Source organism: Chinchilla lanigera, unplaced genomic scaffold (assembly GCF_000276665.1).
Source record: "Chinchilla lanigera isolate Chin_1 unplaced genomic scaffold, ChiLan1.0 scaffold00048, whole genome shotgun sequence".
NCBI lineage: Eukaryota > Metazoa > Chordata > Mammalia > Rodentia > Chinchillidae > Chinchilla > Chinchilla lanigera.
In genome coordinates, this window is record NW_004955449.1 from 11,576,680 (window position 1) to 11,601,438 (window position 24,759).

At 36.1% G+C, this 24,759-nt stretch overlaps 1 protein-coding gene across 1 annotated transcript in view; it reads left to right on the plus strand.

Annotated features, from left to right (window-relative positions):
- Positions 1-19,823, plus strand: part of Ifih1 (interferon induced with helicase C domain 1) — a 57,634-nt gene extending 37,811 nt beyond the window's left edge. Inside the window, exons 6-16 of the mRNA XM_005393309.2 lie at positions 2,888-3,098; positions 4,358-4,575; positions 5,557-5,673; positions 7,284-7,407; positions 7,949-8,227; positions 8,848-9,107; positions 11,363-11,512; positions 13,001-13,162; positions 15,298-15,488; positions 16,301-16,391; positions 16,491-19,823. Coding sequence (XP_005393366.1) covers positions 2,888-3,098; positions 4,358-4,575; positions 5,557-5,673; positions 7,284-7,407; positions 7,949-8,227; positions 8,848-9,107; positions 11,363-11,512; positions 13,001-13,162; positions 15,298-15,488; positions 16,301-16,391; positions 16,491-16,670 — 1,983 coding nt within the window. The 3' untranslated portion in view covers positions 16,671-19,823. The remainder of the gene's footprint in view (positions 1-2,887; positions 3,099-4,357; positions 4,576-5,556; positions 5,674-7,283; positions 7,408-7,948; positions 8,228-8,847; positions 9,108-11,362; positions 11,513-13,000; positions 13,163-15,297; positions 15,489-16,300; positions 16,392-16,490) is intronic.
- The last annotated feature ends 4,936 nt before the right edge of the window (positions 19,824-24,759 follow it).

Genomic DNA, 24,759 nt, shown 5'->3' on the forward strand with positions numbered 1-24,759 from the left:
CTGTCTTTTTAATTGGGTGAAGAGATCTCCAGGCCAGTAACTCAACATAACTTGGATTTTATATTTAAGCCCAATATCCCAAGATACTATAACCTTTGGTCTAGAAAAGAGAAATCTCGTTCCTTAATATGATTTACTTTCATCACCTCTCCCCTTTCCAGAGTTCCCATTTTCAAATGCAGGGAAAAATGAAAACGCCACCTGTACTCCCAGACTTTACATTTCCTATCCAGGGCTTCCACATCACAAGAGACAAATCCCAGGTTCCTTCAGATGCTATGTGCAGCCCCATATGATTCAGCAGAAGCAGGTAGCAGTTGGGTTTCATTAGTCTTGGCAAACACTCAGTCACAGCTCAGGAAAAGGCTCCAAGGAGACCACACACCTCCCGATTTGCCATGTCAGCCTTGCATCTGGCTTGCTCTGTGTGTTCCAGTAGGAAGTCAGTGGCACTATCAAGATCCCCAACCATTGGGGACTGCCAAGATCCCCAACAGTATCTCCCCCTACCTCCAGTCATAACTTCTTTTTGTTCTCTGAATGAGAGAACGCTGCTTCCCTTTGGAAGGTTCAGAATCAACTTTTATGGGGAAACCTTCATGTTGCTATCTAACTGCATGGTACAGAAATGATTAGTGACATCATTCAGCATAAGTTTACTGAAAAATAAATCAAATGCAGATCCTATTCCCAAGGAAACTATAAATTAGAAAGAAAATGATAGGCTTATGTTTGTGATATAATAATTTTTTGTACTTGTAAAGCGTTACTGTATATATATTATCTCATTAAGTCTGCATATCCCATTTTTCCCATCAGAAAGTTGAGCATCCAAAATTTTACTTGACCTCTTAAGGACCACGCAGTGAATTAGAAGCAGAGATGAGATCTGAGGCCTTCTCTACTGAAGTCTCCTGGTCTTCTTTTTCTACCATCTTCTACAGCTAGAAAGCAAACATAGGTGGCATAGCAGAGAAACTTTGGGAGTGCTAGCAATGTGTTCACTTCTACTTCATTTAATTTTCACAACCGTGTAATAGATAAACCTTCATGACTATTTTTAATGAAAAAATAAAGAGGTCTAAAGTGGTCCAAACCTTGTCAAGGTCAGCCACATGCAAGTGACTTCAGTGACCCTTTTCAGAGCTCTCTTCCTCCTGGAGAATGCTCTACCTTTTCCCACAAACTGATTTCCTACTCTGTGTCTCAGAGGGTTTTTTGTTTCTTTCTTTCTTGCCCTGACTCCCTTCTTAGATCATTCCTTATGTTTTCCACAGTAGAAAGAGTATTTGTAGAAAAATCAACCAGGAGTGGCTCTGTGGAAAAGAATGAAAAGCTGTAGCACTCTAAATTTAAAACCTTAATGATCACATGGCACTTCATTAAGTAAAGGCTTCAAGGCTCTGCCCTTAGAATTAATCCCTAGGTTCAGTAGTTTTGAGTGGGTCTCCAGCGTCTGTGCTTCCCAAATCTCTTAAGTGATTTTGCAGCAGGTAAATCAGAAAGACTGTCCTTTGAAAAACAACACTAAGTGACAGTTTTTCTCATTGCGCTTTCCACCGTATGGTAATGTTCTCTTGCTCATCAACCTTAATTATTGATCTTGAGTCCACTGGACCTCTTGGGATTATGGATTCCATGTTACCTCTTTCCTCTCTGTCCTTCTCTCTACATCCATTCTTAGAAGCCTCCGTCAACCCTACCAAATAATAATGCAAAGTATATTCTCCATATATAGCCATCCTCAGCCAAGGGGGCTGTGCAACCCTTACTTAACACATAAGTGAGGCTCACCTCCAATAAAAAGGTGAAGAGCAGATATTGTGCAGACTGGTGGCAATATGCCCATTGATTACCTTGTCGGTTAATCACCCTAAGAGGGACAAAATGTGAATTGGTTGAGGTTTGCCCTTGAAACTCATCCTGCCAACTCTCTATTTGCTGTGCTGTATTCCTCTGGGCTTTCATTGGGTAAATCCTATTAGATCCTATTAGGATCCTCAGGATGGCCAGGGTCATCCCTGCTCCCGCAATCTAGGAGGTATTTGGACTGGTAGTAAGGAGTGACACTGAAGCATCAATCCAGCCACCTCGTCCAACATTACAACACACAGTCAACTGAAAAGGGTGAAAGCTTCCATTTCTTTGCCACATCCATCTACCATTTTGTTTTTGCTCAGCCACCGAAGCTATTGCAGCCCTTTGTTCCTTTCCTCCCCATCCATCGTCCCAGTCAATGTCTTCACTCTTCACTCCTGGTTCCCTGCTGTTTCCGATTCCTTAGGCATGCTGCCTTTGCTTGATCTGAAAACAAACAACTGGGTGGGTCACCGCTACAGTTCAGCTCATAAGCATCCTGTGAACTGTTTTGTATACTACTGCATGATGTTCACAGCTTGGCCTGCCTTGCTCCACAAATGAAAAGTATATTCCATATCCAACTGGAGCATTAGTCCCAATTTAACTCTTGACTGAAGTATTTAACTCTACCAGAATCAACTTCCCTCTAAACCCTTCCTTTGAGCAGTGAGTAGTTTCTTCCTCTTTGCTATCACTTTGTATGTTTTTTCCTGAGAGAATTATTACATTGTGTTATAATAAGGTGTTACTTTTATTTAGTCTTGATATATGTGGTCAGCTAGACTGACTGGCTAAGGCCCCAAACATATCTTAAACACTTCTGTGCTCCAGGTACAATGTCCACACCAAACAAATGAACAGTAAATTCCTCTTGATGAATACAAGGGGGGGTGAAGAGGTTTTCACATCCAATTAACTGATAATTTAAACACTTCTTCTAATGTTTCACACATTGTAGCCTTTGAACAATACTCTTTTTCCTCTGACTTTACTTTCTCTCTCCCTTTTTAATCTTCTTGTCTTTAAGGTGATGTTAGTGGAACAGCTCTTCGACAAAGAGTTCAAACCATTTTTGAAGAAATGGTATCGTGTTACTGGACTAAGTGGTGATACTCAACTGAAAATATCATTTCCAGAAGTTGTCAAATCCTATGATGTTATTATCAGTACAGCTCAAATCCTTGAAAACTCCCTCTTAAATTCAGAAAGTGGAGAAGATGCTGGTGTCCAGCTGTCGGGTTGGTTGAAATTATTTTTTAGAAAAAACACTTAACAATATTATTTTCAGTAATAGCAGCTGTATTAGTTGAATCATTTTTAAATGCTAATGAAAATTAACCTTGGTTTAGATTTTCTTCCATTCTTTAAGGTTTCGGTAAAACTCTGTTTCTTAGGAGAAACAGGCAAACAAAAAAGAAAGTCAGGCATGGTGGCACATGCCTATAATCCTAGACCTCTGGGAGGCTGAGGCAGGAGGAGAAAACCAAGAGAATCCCAGTGTGGGCAACTTAGTGACTTAGAAAACTCTCTCAAAATTTAAAAATTAAAAATAAAGTCTGACAATATAGCTCAGTGCAAAGACTTTGGATTCAATCCCCAATAGTACACACACTCACACACACACACACACACACACACACACACACTCAACAAGGCCTCTTTGTTCTGCATAAGAATACTGTTACTAAGTCATGCACAGGAGAAGGAAAAGCGGGCCTGGTAGAACATGGCTGCAATCCCAGCACTCAGGAGGCTGAGGCAGGAGAATCACTGCAAGTTTGAGACCAACCTGGGCTACAAAGTGAGCTCCGGGTCAACCTGAACTGCACAGGGAGACCCTGTCTCAAAAAGACAAAAATAGATAAATAAACAAATAAATAAATAAAGCACTCATTGGATTCTTCATTTACTACTGAAATATCTTCCAAATATTTTTATTTGCCAGTGGGTCGTGTTAGAACTGCCCTTTTCTCCACAGAGTATGAATACAGTCCTTCTATTTTCTGTGGGTTGAGAAGGTAGGGGAAAGGCAAGGACAGAGTAAAGATAAGTACAATAATTAAAAGCGGTATTAATACAAGATAAAATTATTCCTCTTTAAGTAGAAAAATGCAGAAAATACAGTTTCCATCTGATATGATCAAAATAAAATTTACCAACCCCAAGTCCAATATTTTATTAAAGAACAAAAGTATAACCCTTGGTAGTTTTTGGAATACAGCAGGGTGCGAATTTCACTCCTTAGTACCTATGCACTTTCTGGATATCATCTGTTAAACAGGGATAACATCCAACAGGGACACTGTCATGATTAGTGTGCTGAACTTGATATGTGCAGGTGCCTTGTACAGTTAGATTTTTTTCTGCAGACTGGGCAGGAGGGTGTGCCAGTAGGCTGGCCAAGAAAATTTCTCCATGGCAATTCAATTCATTAAAGATACTTCTGTCATTGTAGCTTGCTGTATGGGAAACTAAACCACTCGATTTTTCTTTCCAGATTTTTCCCTCGTTATCATTGATGAATGTCATCACACCAACAAAGAAGCCGTCTATAACAACATCATGAGGCGTTATTTGAAACAGATGTTGAAAAACAAGAGACTTAAGAAAGAAAACAAACCAGTGATTCCCCTGCCTCAGATACTAGGTCTAACAGCTTCACCTGGTGTTGGGAGCGCCACAAACCAAGCCAAAGCTGTAGAACACATTTTAAAAGTAAGTCTTGGGCTGGGGAGATAGCTCAGCAGCACAGCCCCTACCTGGCAAGCGCGAGGTCCTCAGTTTGATTCCTCATACCAAAAAAAAAAAAAAAAAGAAGAAGTAAGTCATGCCAGGTATGGTGGCACACACCTGTATTCCTAGCAGTCTAGGAGACTGAGGCAGGATGATCACAAGTGTGTCCCAACTTCGGCAACTCAGAGAGTCAAGAGAACTGTCTTGAAAGACAGAAATTTAAAAAGGACTGGGGGTGTAGCTCAGTGTGAAAGCCCTAAATTCAATCCCTTTTTTACAGGGGAAAAAAATCATTAACATGTGCTTCTGTTGATCTCAAGTATTAAATGAATCATGGTAGTCCAAAAGTATGTTGACACCCTTAGAATTTTTAAGCCCCTCTAAGTTGAATTCAGTAAAATTCATTAGCAGAAAAAAACATTCAGAGGAGTAATTACTGGATCCGAAATGTCATATATTACTGAGATTAAGGATTAACTCTGATCTACCGTCTGCAAGTGCTAAGTGTGCTTCCAGCTTTGTCCTGTCTTCTTTGTGTGTGGAAAAGCCTGGTAATACAGTCTGAGGATATCCAGTTGACCCTCAATATGCCTGTGTAATGCGATTGTCTCTTAACCGTTCTCTGTCAATTTCTATAAATTGCTGTGCTTTTTCCTTTCTCATTTTCAGCTGCAAAATGGAAATGAAGGCATGAAAAGAAAAATACTTCTTTTCTAGAGCTTCCCACTAACTGGATCTAGAAGTTCTTTTTACTCTATCAGGATAAATATTAGTTAATCAGATCTTCAATAAAGCAATACTAAAATGCTTTATTTATCGAGTACATTATGTATCACTTACATGAAATTTCACACCACATATATATGCCGAAAATTACATACTACATACTTCTTACTCAAAAAGTCTACACTGAATCAGTTATAAGAGATAGAATTTCAGTATTTAAAAGTGTCTCTTTTCCAGATTTGTGCCAATCTTGATGCGTCTACCATTAAAACAGTGAAAGACTATTATGACCAACTCAAAGAGCAAATCAAGGAGCCCTGTAAGAAGTTTGTGATTGCAGATGACACGAGAGAAGTAAGTGTTTTCAGCCTACTTGGTTGGCAGTGCCACATTCAGTTGAAGGACAGCAAGGCAAATTTGTATTGTCCAACTAAATAATGCCATTTCATAAGTTTTGCAAACATGTTATACAGTTTTATATGAGTAATTTTCAAAATTGATCTTGGATAGTAAAGCAATACCGTCTTCTCTACCATCCTTCTTTGCATTTTCTTGTTTGTATAGAAAGTAGCTCAGTATTAATTCACTACATATGAGCAACTTGGAGGGGTCAGGTAAGGTAAACTGGAGAGATTATGACAGTTGATTTTATCCTCAGGTTTGCTCTCTTAATGAATTCCAGTTTTGATTTTCTGACATCCCACAGAGGCGTTTTGTTACTACCAGATTACAGCTGGTAATTTCATTGGAAATCCTACCTCACTTGCATTTTGCATATTTACCTTCTTGGGAAAGCACTGCCATAACAAAGAAATGAAACTTTAACGGTGCTTTCTGGTGAATATTTTTACTGATTATAAAAATGAACTGAAAGTCAGTTTGGACATTATGGCCAACAGGTTATGCCACTGATTTCTTCTGGAAAATTGAAAATGCTTGATAAATTTCAGTTATCTGAATGAATAATAACTTTAATACTACTTAAGATATACCTCACAAAGATACTGGGATTAAGCGATGTACATGCAGTAAATAATACTGTGCTTAGAAATATCACATGTGTTAAGCCAGTATTAGTGACCAACTTTCATAGATAATTTTTTGAATTTTGAAAAAGAGTACTAGCAGAACTGTACTGGTATAATTGAATATACTTTATTCACTTTCAGTCTTTTATTACTCATCTAGTTTTAGTTGGTAAATTTAAATGCATGTTTCTGCTTAGAATCATTAAAAATATTTCTCAGGATATTTTTAAAAAGAATTTGCCATCTTCTCAAGTTAAACTTTGAAACTCTTTCCATGGAACTGTAACACCCACAGAGAAAAGTATAAATTCACCTACTTAAACAGATTTCTGAATTTTCATAAACTTCACACGTGTATGCAAACAAAATCGGGACCAAGAGACGGTACACTGCCAGCTCCTTCGTTTCCCTCACAATTGCCGTGCTGCAGAAAGAACTAATGTCTGATTTCTAGCTGTCGATGGGTTTAGACTGACTTGAAGTGTTATATAAATATAATCAGATACACTCTTACTTATGTGGTTTTTCAAACTATCTCAACCTTTTATTTTGATTCAAAGAATACTGAAACCAGTTCTTCAAAGAAGAATGTTTCTTAACTTAGGTAAACATTCTAATTAACTATGACATTAACACAATAGGCGTTTTTAAGTTACATTTCACACTGAGGGTTTATAATATTCATTTAGTTTTGTAAAACACTTAAATTAGAAATTCCAGCAGAAGGGCATGTTAGTGTGGGTGTGGCTTGGAGAGGCAAACAAAGAAGCTGGCAGAAGTAAATGTTATGTGTAAAGAAGAGGCCAGAGGTTGTCCTGTTTACTTTACCTAAACAAATATTCCAAATCAGTTATTATGACGTGCAAGTCGTTTTAACAAATATAGTATTCATTCACAATATCACTAGGTAAGAATAAGTATATAATTTATTTTTAGGATCTTTTTAAAGACAAACTGCTAGAAATAATGTCAAGCATTCAAACTTACTGCCAACTGAGTTCGATGTCAGAGTTTGGAACTCAAAATTATGAGCAATGGACCATTCAAATGGAAAAAAAGGGTAAGTCAGCTTTTGATCAGTTTATCCCATATTTATACCAAGATTTTAGGTGACTATATCACATACTCACAACCAAACTGAAAGCAAATGGAATTTCTGTGTTTTGTATAGGACATGCATAAACATGTTTTAATTCTTTATCTAAAGAAAGATGTCCCAAGTCATCCAATATGCTCTTTCATTTATTGTATATTTGAAATATTAGCTAAGTATTAACAGCTCTGTTAATGGACTGTCTCCAAAGGCACATAATGTGTAATATATATAATATATCTCCAAAGCACATAATACATAATATACAATAACATGCATTGCATATCATTCCTCCGCAGATCTGAAATGTGTTTTTTCAATGCATTGCTCAAACAGCAAGTCTAAGAGTCAGAAAACCTGGCCCCTCTTAGAATTCATGATGCACTTTGATCCTTAACTTTATCATTTGAAAACCAGGGTGAACTCAGTTTTGAAGTCATAATAGATTATCCACAATTGTAGGCTTTGTGTACGCACTATTTCACTTGCATATTGTATTCTTTCTTAGCTGCTAGAGAAGGAGATCGAAAAGTCCGTGTCTGTGCAGAACATTTGAGGAAGTATAATGAAGCCCTACAGATTAATGACACAATCCGAATGATTGATGCCTATAATCACCTTGAAACTTTCTATCACGATGAGAGGGCAAAGAAGTCTGCAGCTCTGCAAGACGACAGCGATGAGAATGGTAGCGATGATGACTGTGATGCTGCTAGAGATCAGGACGATGTAAAGAGACTGGAGAAACAAGATGAGACAGATAAATTTCTCATGACTTTATTTTTTGGTAAGATCAGAGATCACATATTGAGTGATCTCATGAATTTAACTCTAACATGAACCTACTTATGCCTCCTATAAGCATTTCCAAACACCTGCATAAAAATTTATTTTGATTTTTGTTTTTTCCAGTATGGGAAATCGAACTCACGACCTTGCACTTGCCAGGCAGGCGCTGTGCAGCTGAGCTAAACTCCCAGCCCCTTAAAAATTTATTTTGAAAGAAATCCCTTCAGGTTGTGGCTGCTTGTAATTGATGTGATCAGATTATTAGTTGTATGATTATAGTTAATCATTTGATTATCTAGTTTTCTCATCAGGACAAATTAATTTATTAGTAAGAGCAGCCTGGTTATTAGATATTACACAAAACCAAGGACAGATGAATCATAACTCAGTGTATCACTACATAAAACCTTCCAATGGAATTATTTGTACAGTTTACTAATTTATGCTAATTTTATGAATTTTTAAATATTACTTATTCTTTAAATTAAAAATAGAAATTGTGTGTACTTATGATGTAAAACATGATGTTTTGACATGTGTATATATGTATTTCGATATATATAGTGGAGTGACTAAATCAAGCTTATTAACATTAATACATATAATTCTTTCTTAAAGGAAACAAAAAAAAGTTGAAAAAACTGGCTGATAACCCAGAGCATGAAAATGAAAAGCTGACCAAATTAAGGAACACTATACTGGAACAATATACAAGGACCGAGAAACCTACACGTGGAATAATTTTTACAAAAACTCGACAAAGTGCATATGCACTTTCCCAGTGGATTACGGAAAATGAAAAATTTGCAGAGGTTGGCGTTAAAGCCCATCATCTGATCGGAGCTGGACACAGCAGTGAGTTCAAGCCTATGACACAGGTGTGAACATCTCCTTGCACTTCTTTTCTTATGCGATTTTCACTCTTACAAAATTATTTGTAATGTTTTTCATTGGTTCTCTCATCAGCTGCAACTGTATTTACAGAATAAAACACTTATTCTTGGAGGAAAATTTAACGCAAACTAGTCTATGGTATTTGATTCTCTAAACATAGTGTTAGCAGTTGATTTTTTTCCACATATTTGGAAGGAACTTTCTAAGTTGAGTTTCTTTTGCAAAAATGTGACACTTAAAACAATGTAGAGAAATGATTACAATATGAAATCAGATAAAAAAATCAAACTTTCATGAACATATGCGCTTTATAGTTAGAATTATACAAAAATACACTTGCATAGCATTAAAACTATAAGAGTAATATTAAAATATTTGATGTGTTAGAGATTTGGGGTTTTGGAAAATTTTCTGTTTTTGGTTAACTTTTTATTGTTTATTTCACTATACTACTTATTGTGTGAATAGTAAAAAACTAAAAGCCCTTGGGAGAGAAAAATGACACTTGTAGACATTAGGAGCATGGGTAAGTCATTGTCTTATTAGAGTAAGACAATGCTTTTCTGAAGGCTAAAGTCATATTGACCCAAAGTCTTCTTGGACAAACGGAATACTTTGTTTTTGTCATGTCATCTCATTCAGATCCAGGGAGCAAAGTAAATCCATTTAATTTGTGTTTAGAAAAAACATTCATGAAATTGTTCACTATAACTCTGAATACATCCCATGCATGTATTTATGTTAGAGGTCCCTCTAAAATTTAGTGCCAGAGAAAACATTATTTTCCTTGGGTAATGCGTTTGTTTCCTCCTAGGGGATGAGAATTGGTGGACTTAATTTCTTTTTCCCTTGTTTTCTCTTGCTTCCAAGAAGCTTGAAGGCAAAACTGAAGTGTAGTCTCACAACCTCTGTGCTAATGCTTACATTTATACATCTATGCTGTTCTACTTTGAGTCCTATTTTTCGGGTTCTATTATATTTTTTAGCCTTAGTGTTATGACTTTTATTGTAAGCAGCCTTAGCTCCTATTTGAGAAGAGGTGAGGTGCAAATGAAAAGCCTATTTTTAAACTAAATTAGTCCTTTTTCACCTCCCACCTGAGAACTACATGCCAAAATACGGAACGGACTCTTGCTCACTTCCTGCGTCCTCACCTTGGAAACCAGAGGAGGCTTACACAGAGGGAGGGGGTTAGGTATCCACTTGGTGAGACTGGAAGCTCTGACACTGTGTCTGAAACTTCATTATTAAAGTTGTTCCTTTATATTAAGGTACAGACACGTTCTGCTGAAATCCAAGAACATGTTAAGTTTCATTGGTGCATATGAGGGCTTAGGGAAAAATCATCAGCCTGTAGAGGAGTCTTCACAGGGTTCTTCAGTAGTTAGGAAATAAAAACTCCATGCCTCTAAGAAAAAAGAGAAGGCGATGGGAGGACACAGGGTAGGTCTGGAAAGTTTTGTTCTGTTTAACGTATAGAAACAAAAGACACTGTAAAATGCTCACCTATTCATTCTATGCAAGGGCCAGAGGGTATATTTTAATATATTTATATTAACTTGCGAATTTTATTTCATTTAAAAATACTTGCTAGCGTTGTGTCTTTAATAATTTATTGTTTCATTTTTTATTTCTATTAGCCTTTGGAGTAGGTCATATATTTATCTTGATCTATTAATATGATATAAGGCATGAGATAGCTCCCCTGCCTTCCAGCTCTCCTGCCAGTGTGGTCTTTCAGAAATATTTCATACAGCTTTTTGCCTGAATGACCCTTAAAGTAACTGAATGCAGCATACAGTATCATTTTGTCTATGACTCAAAACTTAACAACCCGTAAAAGTGCCTCTGCATCATATTCTCAGAATAGTAAAGATTCGGAAGTTAAAGTAGTGGAAGGCATACTCATTACCGTACTCTCTTCTCTGCCGACAGCATCTCATCTTTTCTTCCTCTCAAACCACCACCAATTTATTTCCTTGGCATAAATGTTGGTCTGCCCACCTCCAGACTGGAGGATGGAAATATTTTTGTTATTGTGTAGTAATCCCAGATTGTAAATCAAATGTTGTCTCACCATCGTGTCTTTGTTCAATGCCAAAAAACAGATGGCAGCAAATCCGTGCATGATCTAATCTTTTGATTTACACTGACCAGTTGCAATTTATTATTTCTTCTAATTAGAAGCTTTGAGGGTATTTAACATTGCAAAATTTAATTTAATAAAATGTTTCCACAGAATGAACAAAAAGAAGTCATTAGTAAATTTCGCACTGGAAAAATAAATCTGCTTATCGCTACCACGGTGGCAGAAGAAGGTCTGGATATCAAAGAATGTAACATTATTATCCGTTACAGTCTCGTAACTAACGAGATAGCCATGGTTCAGGTACATGATGATCTTTCTTTTTAATATGCTGAGTTTTATTTTTGTGGGCCTATGTTAATTGCTTTGTCTTAGTAAAATAGCACAAAACATCTTTTTTTATTTTTTATTTTTGGTAATACTGAGGATTGAACCTGGAGCTCCCTCAGTAAGCTATATCAGCTACATCCACAGTACTTTTCATTTTTTATTTTAAGACTGTATCTCACTAAGTTATCCAGGCTGGCCTTGAACTTGTTATATCCCTGCCTCAACCTCCCATAGTACTAGAATTACAGGCATACACCTGGAGTTACAAGCATACTTAGCTTAAAAGCACAGTCTTAAATAAGTGCACAGTACTGCCACTTATATTGCTATTATTTAATTCATACGAAAGCCATATATGTATAATTTTAAACAGCAGTGCCTCTCTTGGTATTACTGTGTCCTGAGGTTTTTCAGGCCCATGCCAGGGGCCCTATTTGTAAAAGTCAGAAGAGGCCTCCTCATTCCTAGGATGTTTGTGAGCCCCCAGTGGGAACAAGAATCTTAATTACACTGTGCACCGATGTCTTATGAAGTAGCACCTCCTTAGGGAGCCCTGCTATTTCTGTATTTCTTTCATTTATTTTTTCAACTTTTCTACATTTTTGAAATTTTTCATGATGAAATGTTGAATGGTGCAGACTTATAGATGGAGTAAATAAATAAAAGAGCAAGATATCAAAGGTTTTTTTCCAATTTTACAGTATGGCTTACCTGCCTGTACTGATAGTACTGCAGTTACTTTTGATGAGTACATATAGGAGTTAGGCTGATTAAGAGTTCTGACATTCTTCCAGTAACGTTAACTAAAGGATTCTTTTTATTAAAAACTGCATCCTCAACTGGAAGGCATATCATAGAAGACTAATATAACCAGGTAACCATCAAATTAGGAAGTAATTTCATTTCAAGAGTTGATTTGTAAATCAGAAGTTTGCCATTCAGAATGCATTTTTCCTTGAGGATATCACAGGTAATAGTTCAGCTCCTGAGCCAGGCCAGAAAAGCTTGTAGTATTCAAAACATATTTGAACATCACTTTTTAAGAGGCCTATAAAAATTTGTCTTTGAACTGAACACAGTTCCATGGAAAGAAGGGCTCAAAATGTAGTGTAGGATGCCAGGAACAGATTTTGGTTCTCACCAGCCCAGAGGCAAAGATCAAAGTTAGCTATTCTCCTCCTCCATCCTCCTTCCAGGTGGCAGGGCGTCCAGTCCCAACCACTGCTCATGGTCCTCATGGTTCGACAGGGTTTCTCTGGGGACAAAAAGGCTGGACCAACTAGCATTATGGTATTCAGGCCTTTGAAGGTTGGGGTGGAGACCTGATCATCATTGCTCTAGAACATTTTTTCTATATTAAAGCACATTTTTAAAAGTCAAGCAATGAGTATCATTTCAGGCCTGAATCAGGGAAGTTAGCAAGGCATAGCCTTTCATGTTTGGATTTTTTCATGCCCTCAGGCCCGAGGTCGAGCCAGAGCTGAGGAGAGCACCTACGTCCTGGTTGCCCACAGTGGTTCTGGAGTTGTTGAACGTGAGACGGTGAACGATTTTCGAGAGAAGATGATGTATAAAGCTATCCATCACGTTCAGAACATGAACCCAGAGGAGTATGCTCAGAAGGTATTGTTTTTGGCCACCTCTTAATTTAGTTTTCATTTTAAAATGATTGCAGTGTTATTACCCTCAATATGTCTGCAGCTATTTCTCCAGTCAGAAATTATAAGTTGAAATATAAGTTGCAGCTTGATGATTTGTTTAGTCCATATTTGCACACAGAAAATTAAGATCTTAAGTGGGCAGGGCATTGTCAGGAAGTCTTTGCTTTTTCTGATGAAACAAACCATAAACTTTGGTAATATAAATTTGGGGTTTCCTTGATCCAAAAAGACTAGCTCCATTTACCCATTCAACCTGACGCAGTAATTTTTGTTCAGTTTTATCTGTCGTACAAACACATTTGTTCTTATTCCAGAAATATCTATAAAATGCCAACTATGTGCCAGGGAATGTTCTAGGTACAGAGAATGTGGAAACAGATAACGTATGATGCTTGGAGAAGAGAAACAATAAATATTTTAAATAGCAGCATATACATCATATAAAAATAAGTGCTAGAGAATTAAGATATAATGATATAAAATAAGTCACCAAATGACTATATTATATTGGGTAGTTGAGGAAGGCCTCTTAGAGGAAGTACCATTGAAGTTGAATCTGAGTGATTTTAATATGTCATCTAGCTTCATCTCAATTTACTACCAGAATTATTTGAATTGTGTGAAGGAATACTGCAAGAATGTATTCTACAATATTTCAGGAAATTCTTCATATGACTGAATTAAAGACTAACTACTATAATAGCAAACAATCCATTTAGAAGAAAATTCACACCCTTGCATATGGGTGTGAATGTTAGTTTCTTAACATTGGAATTGGCTCTACCCTAAATAGAGTCTCAGGAAAGGGCTGCTTTCAAATTGGTGTGCAAAGCTTTAACCAATTCCAAGGTTTCCTGGCCAGGTTTCTACAGAAATTTATATTTTAAAACCCCTTTAAATATAAAACAAACCAAACATTTTGGAGTATCAAACTTTTTTCATTAAATAATGCCACTGGGAAGTTGCTGACTCACATTTAATGTCCTAGGAGAATGAATCAAGTAGGTATTTATTTTAAGGCTGATATTTCAAGACTAGTATTTCAGGTAGACTCCAGGAAACCTGCGAAGTTTCTGAGTCAAATTGCCCCAAACAATTTTTAGAATAAGGCATTGCATTCATCAACTTTTCATGACTACAATGATGTACCTGAGGTAGGCTGCCTTATAAAGAAAAGAGGTCTATTTTGGCTCATGATTCTGTAGGTATGGGTCCAGACAACATGGGAAGGCCTTGGTGAGGGCCCTCACAAGCTAGGTTGCATTACAGCAGGAGTACATGTATATGTCTGTGTCTATGTGGTTGCTTTACTCACCCACCAGAACTCACTCATGGGGGCTCCATGCTAATGATCTAAACTCCTGGAATCACCTCCCAGCAGCTCCACTTCTAAACACTCTGACCAAATTAAGTTTCACACTCTTAATACTGTTACTGTAAGATTTTGGAAATTATACATCTGTACAAATTTGGGGGAACAAATGGTATTCAAATCACAGTAGACCTAGTCCTTTCAGGGACTCCAAAATAGACTACATTTTTAGTTCTCCTCTGGCTAAGAGATTTTCTGTCCTGAGACTACTAGTTAGATAAGCTTAGGAGGAATGACAGTGAAGCAGGGCACATGCCACCAGTACTTTGCTCAAAGACTAGCAAAAACTAATACCATGTTCCAGATGCTAGGAGAATGGCTTCATCCTTCTGATTTGGGAATTTTGTAAAACACATGTTCATGTGACCACTAATAATGGTGAGAGTTGGCATCTAAGGTGAAATGTATTTTCCATGTCATGCACAGACTTTAGATAACTAAAATCTACTTAACAACAACAGATTTCTCAGAGTAATTGAGAATCTTATACATTATCTCCACCATTAACCCAACAACCCTTACATATTTTTACATTTTATTTGGATTTAGGATAATTACAAAAGAATTTCTCTGGCATCATTACCTCATTATTTTTATGTTCTAGACCATTAGCTAAGTGTATAGTTTTGCAACTATTTAAGATGTTTGCAAATAATTCCAGGAGAGTTATTTCAATAGAATTATGAAATAAAACAAAAACATTAAATATATATTTCTCTATGCAGATTTTGGTATTTCAGATGCAAAGCATAATGGAAAAGAAAATGAAAATCAAGAGAAACATTGTAAAGCATTACAAGAACAACCCATCATCAATAACTTTTCTGTGTAAAAACTGTCACAAGCTTGCCTGCTCAGGGGACAACATTCATGTGATTGAGGGGATGCATCATGTCAATATGACCAAAGAATTCAAGTGAGTCCACAAAGACCCTTTTGAAGTTTTTCTACCGGCAGTGAACCACCATATTCTTCCCAAATTGTGAAAATGAGGTTTTTGTTCAGAACTTCTCCAATTTAGACACCCGAATCATATGCCTATTTCAAATGTTTGGTTTTTTCCTTTTTCTTTAATTTAATTTCTTTTTTTTTTAACTTTTTTAGTTCATGTGTGCAGTACATAATGATTACATCCATTGTAGGGAATTGGTACATGCACATAACACATTTCATTTCTTTATCTCCCCTTTTATCCACCCCCTTTTATTTTGCCAGCATTAAAATCATTCATTTATCTCATAACACCTTATAAAGTTAATTATCATATGTAAGATTAAAAACCAGACTAGTAGGACAAAAACCATAACTTTTTCTTTTTTCCAATTTTATTACTTAACTTTATTATTATGTTAAGTTTGTTTTTAAAATAATGTGTTCTGGGAAGGAAGAGAGAGATGTAAGATTCAAACCCATTTTGATCCACAGAATTTGTGGATGTTTTCACTTGTTCTTAAATTTTTGAACAACCAAAATCAATTCAGAATAACCTATATATTTGAAAGAATTCACAAAAGGCAACATGACACTTGACCTGTTGCGAGAAAGAGGACATCAATTTCAATTCCCACAATGGCCATGGAAGCAAGAGGGAGAGAAGGAAAGAAGTGTGGAATGCTATAGCCATTCACATGAGCACCATGCACAGGAGCACCAGGCCCAGCACGGATCCATGAGCTGAGTATCGATATTTTTCTGATTCTTACTGATGGTTCTTCCTTTCAATTTTAGGCAACTCTATACTGTGAGAGGAAACAAAGCACTGCAAAGTAAGTTTGCTGACTATCAAACAAATGGAGAGATTATCTGCAAATGTGGCCAGGTGAGTAAATTGCAGTGAGCTCGAGTTTACTCTGATCAAAAGCAGTATTTAATTGAATGTGCATTTAATTTTAATCTCACTCTCCATTTTGTTTTCCAGGCTTGGGGAACAATGATGGTGCACAAAGGCTTAGATTTTCCTTGTCTCAAAATAAAGAATTTTGTAGTGGTTTTCAAAGATAATTCACCAAAGAAGCAATACAAGAAGTGGGTTGAATTACCCATCGCATTTCCTGCTCTTGACTATTCAGAGTATTGTTACTTTAGTGATGAAGATTAGCATTTGAGTCAAGATTCTCTTGGACTGTTTTCAATTTAGCACTTAATATTATCTTGAGAAATATTTTCATTCCACTGAAGAACTGATGTGAGAATTAATAAACTCTTTACATTTAGCACTTTAGAGGAACACACTAATTTTGCTTTCAATTATCCATCTTATTGACTGACAAAGGGGAAAAAAAATCCATCAAAAATACTCACCAGTGTGGAGCATTACAGTACTGTGGAAGGAGAACTGAACTATAAATGAGATTTCAAATTGCTGATGTCACTTCTGTCACTTATTTTCCAAATAAAATTAGGCAGCTCAGTCAGTCATCTTTATAAACGAGTCTCGTTACTGGTAGAATATTTACAATGTTGTCTTCTTTTGTTTTTATTAGTTTTCTTTTGTTGAATAAAAATTGCCACAAATTGGGTGGCTGAAAGCAACACTCACTAATTATAGTACATGTTCTATTGGTCAGAAGTCTAGGCAAGGTTCTTAGGGTCCCACCAGGCTGAAATCAAGGTGTCAGCCAGACTGCGTACTCATCCAGAGGCACTAAGAGAAGAATTTACTTCTAAGTTCATCGCAATTATTGCTAGAAGTTGTTTCCTTGCAGATGTCTGACTGAGATTCCCATTTTCTTGCTGAACGTGCGCTGGGAATTGCTCTTAGCTCTTAGGAATGCCTTTAGCATGTAACCTTCTCAAGGTCCCTTCCCAACATAGACATTTGTTTCTTCCCAGGCAGCAGGAAAAACCCTCAAGCCTGCTAAATGGAGTCTTTTATATAACTTAACTGTGCTAACAGGAGAAATTTTTTTGTCATACATGTAGACCCTGCAAAAACTCGAGGCAATGGAGATTGTTCAAGGCATCAGGGCAGCAGGCAGGAATCTTGGAGGCCATCTTAGAATTCTGGCACCACACCAGCTGTCCAGTCTTTGCCATCAGTGATACATATATATCCAAAAGAAAGCACTTTAGCAAACATGAGGCACTATAAAAACACAGAGTTGCTGGGAATCAGCATCAAGTAGCCTAAGGCTTACTTTTTCAGTCCCTTCTCCCAGGACACAACACCATGCTGGAAAACTACCTAACAACAAAGTGGTGATTAAACGCAGACTAGACCGCCTATGAGATTGCCTGTGTCTGTGGAGAGAGCCGCTCATCTTCATCCAAGGTTCTCCCAAGACTTCACAAAGGAAATACTACAGAATAAAATGAAAATGGCTGCTTCTGCCTATCCATGGATCCTGGCAATAGAAAAATCTCTGTCAGGAATGACACTTTCAGTGTTTCTGAATAAAGAGCTATCATTTGAAGATGGATACAGTGCCGGCAGTATCTCATGCAGATGGATATAGGGAATGCTCCAGGAGGTTCTCCCAATAGAAAAATAGCCTCTTTTGTCAAGAAAGTGCCATACTATTGAGAAAGAAACCATAACTGACCACTACCAAATCTCACAGCTGCCTTCCTCCACAGAAAGTTACTGCATGTGACCAAGAAGAAGCAAAATGTTGGAGGAAAAAATTATTCTGTAACTTTAATGGATCAATTAAATTCAATATCATAGTAGCTTTGAATCTTTTCTTGACCTTAGCAAAGATGAAAATATTGCCCAGTCAGAGCTCTTGGTAATAAAGAGGGCAAAAGAAATTGTAGCTTTCCTAAAACACTTGGAGTATCCCAGCTGATTCCATTTAAAATATTGCTGCCTGCTGGAATGTCTTGGAAATATGCAAGAAATCAAATGCATATAATAGCTAAATGTACTACTCTAACATATGTGGACTGTTTTTGAGGTATCAACACGTCAGGTTTTTAATCTATGTTTTCTATTAACTTTTTTCAATAAAAACTATTGTTTCTAATTTAAGTTGTAAAATACATGTTTCAAATAGTATAAAACAGTACCATAAAACTTGAACTAAGGTATATATAATTAATTTAGCAACAAATGTAATTATAGTAGAGTTTTGATTGATTGTTGCTGAGCCATTTAATAGTCATAATATTTTAGTGTCACTCTCAAAATGTGTTCATGACAGGTGGACATTAATGGGAAGTAATGCCTCAGTTTTAGTTCATATAAGACTTAATTGATTGGGTGACTTTGAAGGACCTTATCTCCTAGAACCTGTGTTTCTTTTCCCAAAAGATGAGAAGTTAGATTAGATGCTACCCAAGCTCCCATGGAGCTGTCATATCCTCATAGTCTATGCTTCTGGCAGCCTGGCTGCTTTTAAGACCTTGCCTAATGACTTGTGGTAATATCAGCTGTGGCCTAAGTACCGAATGCATATACTCCACCCTTAAATGTAGCTCATGTCTGTTGAAGGGTTCTCCAGAGATCCCACAGAGCAGGTAGGTTCACTATCTAAAGCCAAGGCAGGTTGAAAAGGCTTGAAAATGTCAGGAAATTTTAGAACAAACATTTCTAAGCCAAAAGATCATTGGAAAGCCTTGTAAATATAAAATGTGAAGTACAAATCTCAAAGTCCATGATCTTTTCAGACTAATTGAAATTAAAGTACAGTGATTTAGAGGTTGAATGTACGACATGGAGGCAACACAAAGATGAATAAGGTATAGTTTCCCAAAGTATACTGTGCATGTCACAAGTAATTATTAAAAGTGTAACATGCTATAAGAGTGGTGAATATTATCTTCTCTGCAATTTAGTAGTTTCCATAGCAGAGTGTTATACCTTGGAGAAAAATTTTCAGGTATTGTTTTCAGTGTAGTTGAACATGAAGGCAAGAAGGATTTGGAGTTTCTCTTTGTCATTATTGCTCTTAAAATATGAGAAACTCTACCCCTTTGTCTGGTGATGGATTTCTAGATTGTTTCCATAGTTTAGCTGTTATAAATTGTGGAGGTGTAAACATGAGTATGCATGTATCACTATGGTATTTAAGTCTTTCGAGAAACAACCCAGAAGAGGTATAATGAGTCAAATGATATTTCTATTTTTAGTGTTTTGAAGAATATCCATACTTATTTCCATAGCGGTTATACTAGGTACATTCTCAACAACAATGTGCAGCATTTGTAGGTTTTTATGTTCTTGAAGATATCTGGCTGGAATTAGATGGAAATTCAGAGTTGTTTTGATCTGCATTTCCCTAGGGACTAAACAATAAATATTTTTTCATTTATTTATTGGCTATTTGTACTTCTCAGAGAAGTGTCTGTTTCACTTGCTCATTTTTTTGATTAGGTTGTTTTGGGGGGGGCTAATTTTTTTTAAAATTCTTTATATAGTCTAGATTTTAGCCCTTTATCAGAAGAACAGCTGGCACATTTTTTCCCATTTTCTAGGTTTCCTCTTCACTGTGTTAATTCTTTCTTTTGCTGTGAAGAAACTTTATAATCTAACACAATCCCATTTATTGATTCTCAGTATTATTTCTTGTACTATTGGAGATCTGTTCAGGAAGTCCCTCCCTTTGCCTTCTTATTTTAATTTTCCAGCAGTTTCTGTGTTTCTATTTTTTTATACACAGGCCTTTGATCCATTTTTACTTGCTTTTGGTACAGAATGAAAGAGATAGGTCTAGTCACTGGAAATGAATCAAATTTTCAGTTAAATTTGGAAGCCAAAAGAGGTATTATTATTTTGTCATGTAAAGATTTTTTAAGTGGCAAAAAAGTTGTAAGAAACTCAAATACACAGGTGATTTGGGGAAAGAGCAAAAGACAGTAAGCAAAACCTAAGTGTTGTTCAACATCAGAGTAAACTGGATATTTTTGATGTTTTCTACAAAATGCTCTTCCCTATTCTGGTCACTCTAACCCTTGCTCAAGTGTGTGTCTTTGCATATGATTAGGAGTCATTCTTTGCCAATTTTTGACCAGATACCGTTATGATCTTCAGAGATTAAAAAACACACACACACAAATGTGACTTCACAGCATCTATCACAGTTCACATTTTCAGAACTGGGCTGGAGAGAACAAGTAGGGAAAGTGCCCCTCGTTCACTCTGAGCATGACAAAATACTGGCTTCCCAAACCTGGCCAACCATTATGTGAGTCATAAAAATAGAGAAAACAGGAAAGGATTTTATTTTCTTCTAAGATTTATGAAGTTAACTTGAAACAAGTATAAACTGTTCATTTCCCTTTAAGTAGTCTTATTAGATATATCACTTCATATCTTTGTCTCTATGCATACAGTGACCAGTGACGGAAACTTGGGTTTGGATCTTAACGAGCTTTATAACGTGGGAAAGCCACTTAATCTCTCTGAGATCAAGGGAATTAATACAAAACTTGATGTAATGTTATGAAAATGTAAACACTGCATGAAACATAGCTAGCAGAACATAGCAGCAAGAGCTGATGGGAAGAGCAGAAGCAGCTCTAGGAACCACACATGTAGGGATAACGTAAGGCAATAGTAAATTTTATATGTATGTTTAATATTTAAGTAGAACATATACAAAATTAGAGTCCCCTACATCAACACTAGCCTAGAGGGCTTAGACCAAGATCTACATAGTGACAGTAATAAAACATGATGGGCATAAGTATGCTATTCAGTGTAGCTTGGGGAAAGATTTAATGTTGAGATCTTCTATGGGCATAACAGAAAGATGATTAGTATAAATATAAATATCAATATCAAGCATTCATTAAATAGCTATGACTTAAATAGGGCTGTTGTGTAATTGAATGCTGTCTTCATCTGCAAGCAGATACAATAATACTATTGTATTGACTCCGCAACTCTGATATAGCAACAGACAAATACAAAGAGGGAGAAGGAAGAGGATGATGATGAGGAGGAGGGAGAAACTGGGTTTTCAACAGTAGTTTTTGTCCAACACAAATGTCTTTTGTTTCTAAATCCCTTTATCCCAGGTCCTAGGCTATAAAATATGAGATACATATGGAAAGCCTTGTAGGTATTCCTTATAATTTTTAGAATATTTTCATAGCAAGTCCCTTTTTATGTAAAATGAATCATTCTATAAACATTTTATTTGAAGGTGAATTGTGAACAAAAGTGAATAATTCTGAAATTTCATAATTCCAAAATCCAAGTAAAGCCCAGATCCTAGGTAGGGCCATGAGAAGACAACTGTCTATAGGCGTAACAGCAAAACCATACAGTGTTTATAATATATATGGGACACTATTTAAGTAGCATGTATCAGATGAATTGCTTCAGTTTTTGTACATACTAATTTCGAAAATACACATGGTTTTGACACTTATGAAGACAAATTTAGGTTATTATTCACTTACATATATAATAAATTTAAAATGGGCAACTTTTAAGCTTAAATATCTCTTGCAAATTCTGTTTTCTTAGGTTTCTAATGAGTTTATGTCTCACAATATTTAACAGGATGAATGTATGGCTAGATGTTTAGTTCTTTCATTTTAAGCCCCTTAACACGCTATGAAAATTATTTCATAATTCATCAAGACATTAGAATTCACATAATACTAAAATGACCAAAAGAATTGACTTAGTGTTATGATTCACTCATTTGCTCATCTGAGATTAATAACAATTCACTTCTGTATTAAGGTTTTTAATAACAATTCAATTCTGTAACAGAAAATAGGCCTTTTTATAAGAATTTGATAATGGTTTATATTTTTATGACTCTTCACAGTTTATCCTAAATAACCTGGTGAGTTTAAAATTACAACTTAATATAATGCTCACATTGATGAGTGAATTCTCAAACTTTAACATTTTTTATTTAGTTATACCACATAGTTTTCTACAGAAAGCCACAACTTTCTGAGGTAAAATTGGTTAAAATTCCCTAAACTTTGTAATAAATAATTAGTTTAGCAGTTTATTCTTATCACTCATTTATTTTGAGATCAAATGTAAAACTCAATGAATAACAATAAAATTTTAAAGTATTACAGCCCATGTTAAGTGTTGTGTCCCATGCAGAAAAGGAAAAGAAAGGAAATGAAAGCAGAAAAGGAATAAATAGAAACTAAATCGAATATATGCAATAAAATATGAAGATATCCACATTAAAAGAAAAAAAGAAATAATAATGGAAATAAATTTAACTGCAGGAGGTAAGGCTTCTAGTGGATTATTCCTTTATCCTTTCATCAAACATCTTTAAAGAATTAAATATACTTAAGGAGTTCCTTCTTATGGAACTGTATATTAGGTACAGAATAGTGAATAAAATAAGAATATTGCCCATATGGCTTTTCAAACTTGTTTGCAGAGATTAGCCAAACTCTTAATCATTAGTAACATATGGAAGATATTGATAAATTCAATGAGAGGAAAAGTAGAGATTACTGTCAATAGAAATTGAAGAAAGAACATATTGGGTTGTGTATTGCCTAGGAGATTCCCAAAGTTCTTTTTGGTATTATCCCTTTTGAAAAAAGATACTGTGCTGAGCATCAAGGATGAATATTGTGCAGATAAGAGAACAAAATGTGAAAACATAAATTATGATTTGTCATCAAATATTGTTGTGCTTTGGAAAAGCAAACGTGTTCTGACTACATTCAGAATAAAGTCTTATTGTTCTTTAAAAAGCACAATTGGGGATATTTTTGTCAATATCAGCAATGTAGAGACAAAATAATGTTTGTTGTAAAAGATATTACTAATTGTGTCATAGTCAAACTACTAAGATTCAATCTTCTGCAAGTGGTTAGAAAGGAAATAAACTAATGAAAGAGGATGTTACAGAGTGGCCAAGATTCTCTGAATGGAGCTAGAGGCAGGAAGAGAACTGCAATGCCTGTGTCAGGATCACATCCATCGTATTAAAAAGACGTCCTGAGAATCATCCTGTTCCTCAAAAAAATCTAGACAAAGTGGTCAGCAGCACGTCCAGAACAATTATCTTCTGGCCCAGGTAAAGACATTTCCCCATAACTATTCTGAGGAAAAGAACGCTCAGATAATCACTTTGCTCTAGAACAAGGGAGACAGATAAAGTGATGGGTTGTTTGGGCAATGTACACCTTTGTTCACAATGTTTAATGATTAGCAGCCAGTAATGTTGCTTTAGTCACCTTCTTTTCATTGCCACATAATATCTGATGCCCACAATTTCAAGGAGAAGAGTTTCCCTTTGGCTTGTAGTTTCAGTCTGTAGTCAGCTTGCTCTAAGGCAAGACGTACATGGTGGAAGGGCCTGACAGAGAGGGAAGGGGGCACCACGCAGAGGGATATAAACTTTCAGGTCACACCCCTACTGATTAGCCTCTTCTGATGTGGTCCCACATTTTAACAGCAAGTCAGCTACAGTGCCCCCCTTGTCCAGTCCTGCCTATGAGCACCTGAGACCTTTGGGGGATTTTATTTAATTAAACCACACAAATACAGTATTTTTAAAATTTTTAACATGCTTTATAATTGATGCTCAAGTTGGTTGAACTGTGTGACTGGGCTAGGAGAGCATGTTCTGTAACAAGCTAGCCTCGTAAGCGACCTTGGACAGAGAGTGAATTGGAGGTAATGAAATGGATGCAGACGATCTTCAAAGATCACTGAAAAAGGAGGAGTGAGAGATGAAGAATCTTGACAGGAGTTCCAAAGTTTCTAGCCCATCTGTTGACTGAGAACTAAAAGTCAGGAACCAAAGAGGGATGGCATAAGAAAGAGAGAGGAAGCATAACTGTTGATCAGATGCCAGGGGATATAGAAGAGAATGAACCCAAAAGCACAGAAATAGATTAAGTTTGAGCAGAAAGGTAGCTGCCATTACCAGATTGGAAGTAGGGAAGAATTAAAGATGAATAATTTTTTCCCTTCCTTCTTTTCTCCTTGTTTTTGTCTTTGTTGTTGTTATTTTGTTATTTATTCTCTTCAAAATAAAAAATGAAAGAAAGATATAACTTAATGTAAAAGTACAAAAGAAAGCAAAGGATGGAATTTATTTTCTTATCATCAAGCATTCCAGTGTCTGTTGAGTTGAAATTTAGATTTGAGGATAGACATGAGACACAAGGAAAGTTGTAACAACTTTTAAACCTGATGAATGCCAAATATTTATTCAGAACATATGTAATATTATTAAGTCTAGTTGAAATGGAAATAATAAATGTGGGACCCATGATTAAATAAATATTTATACAAGAGA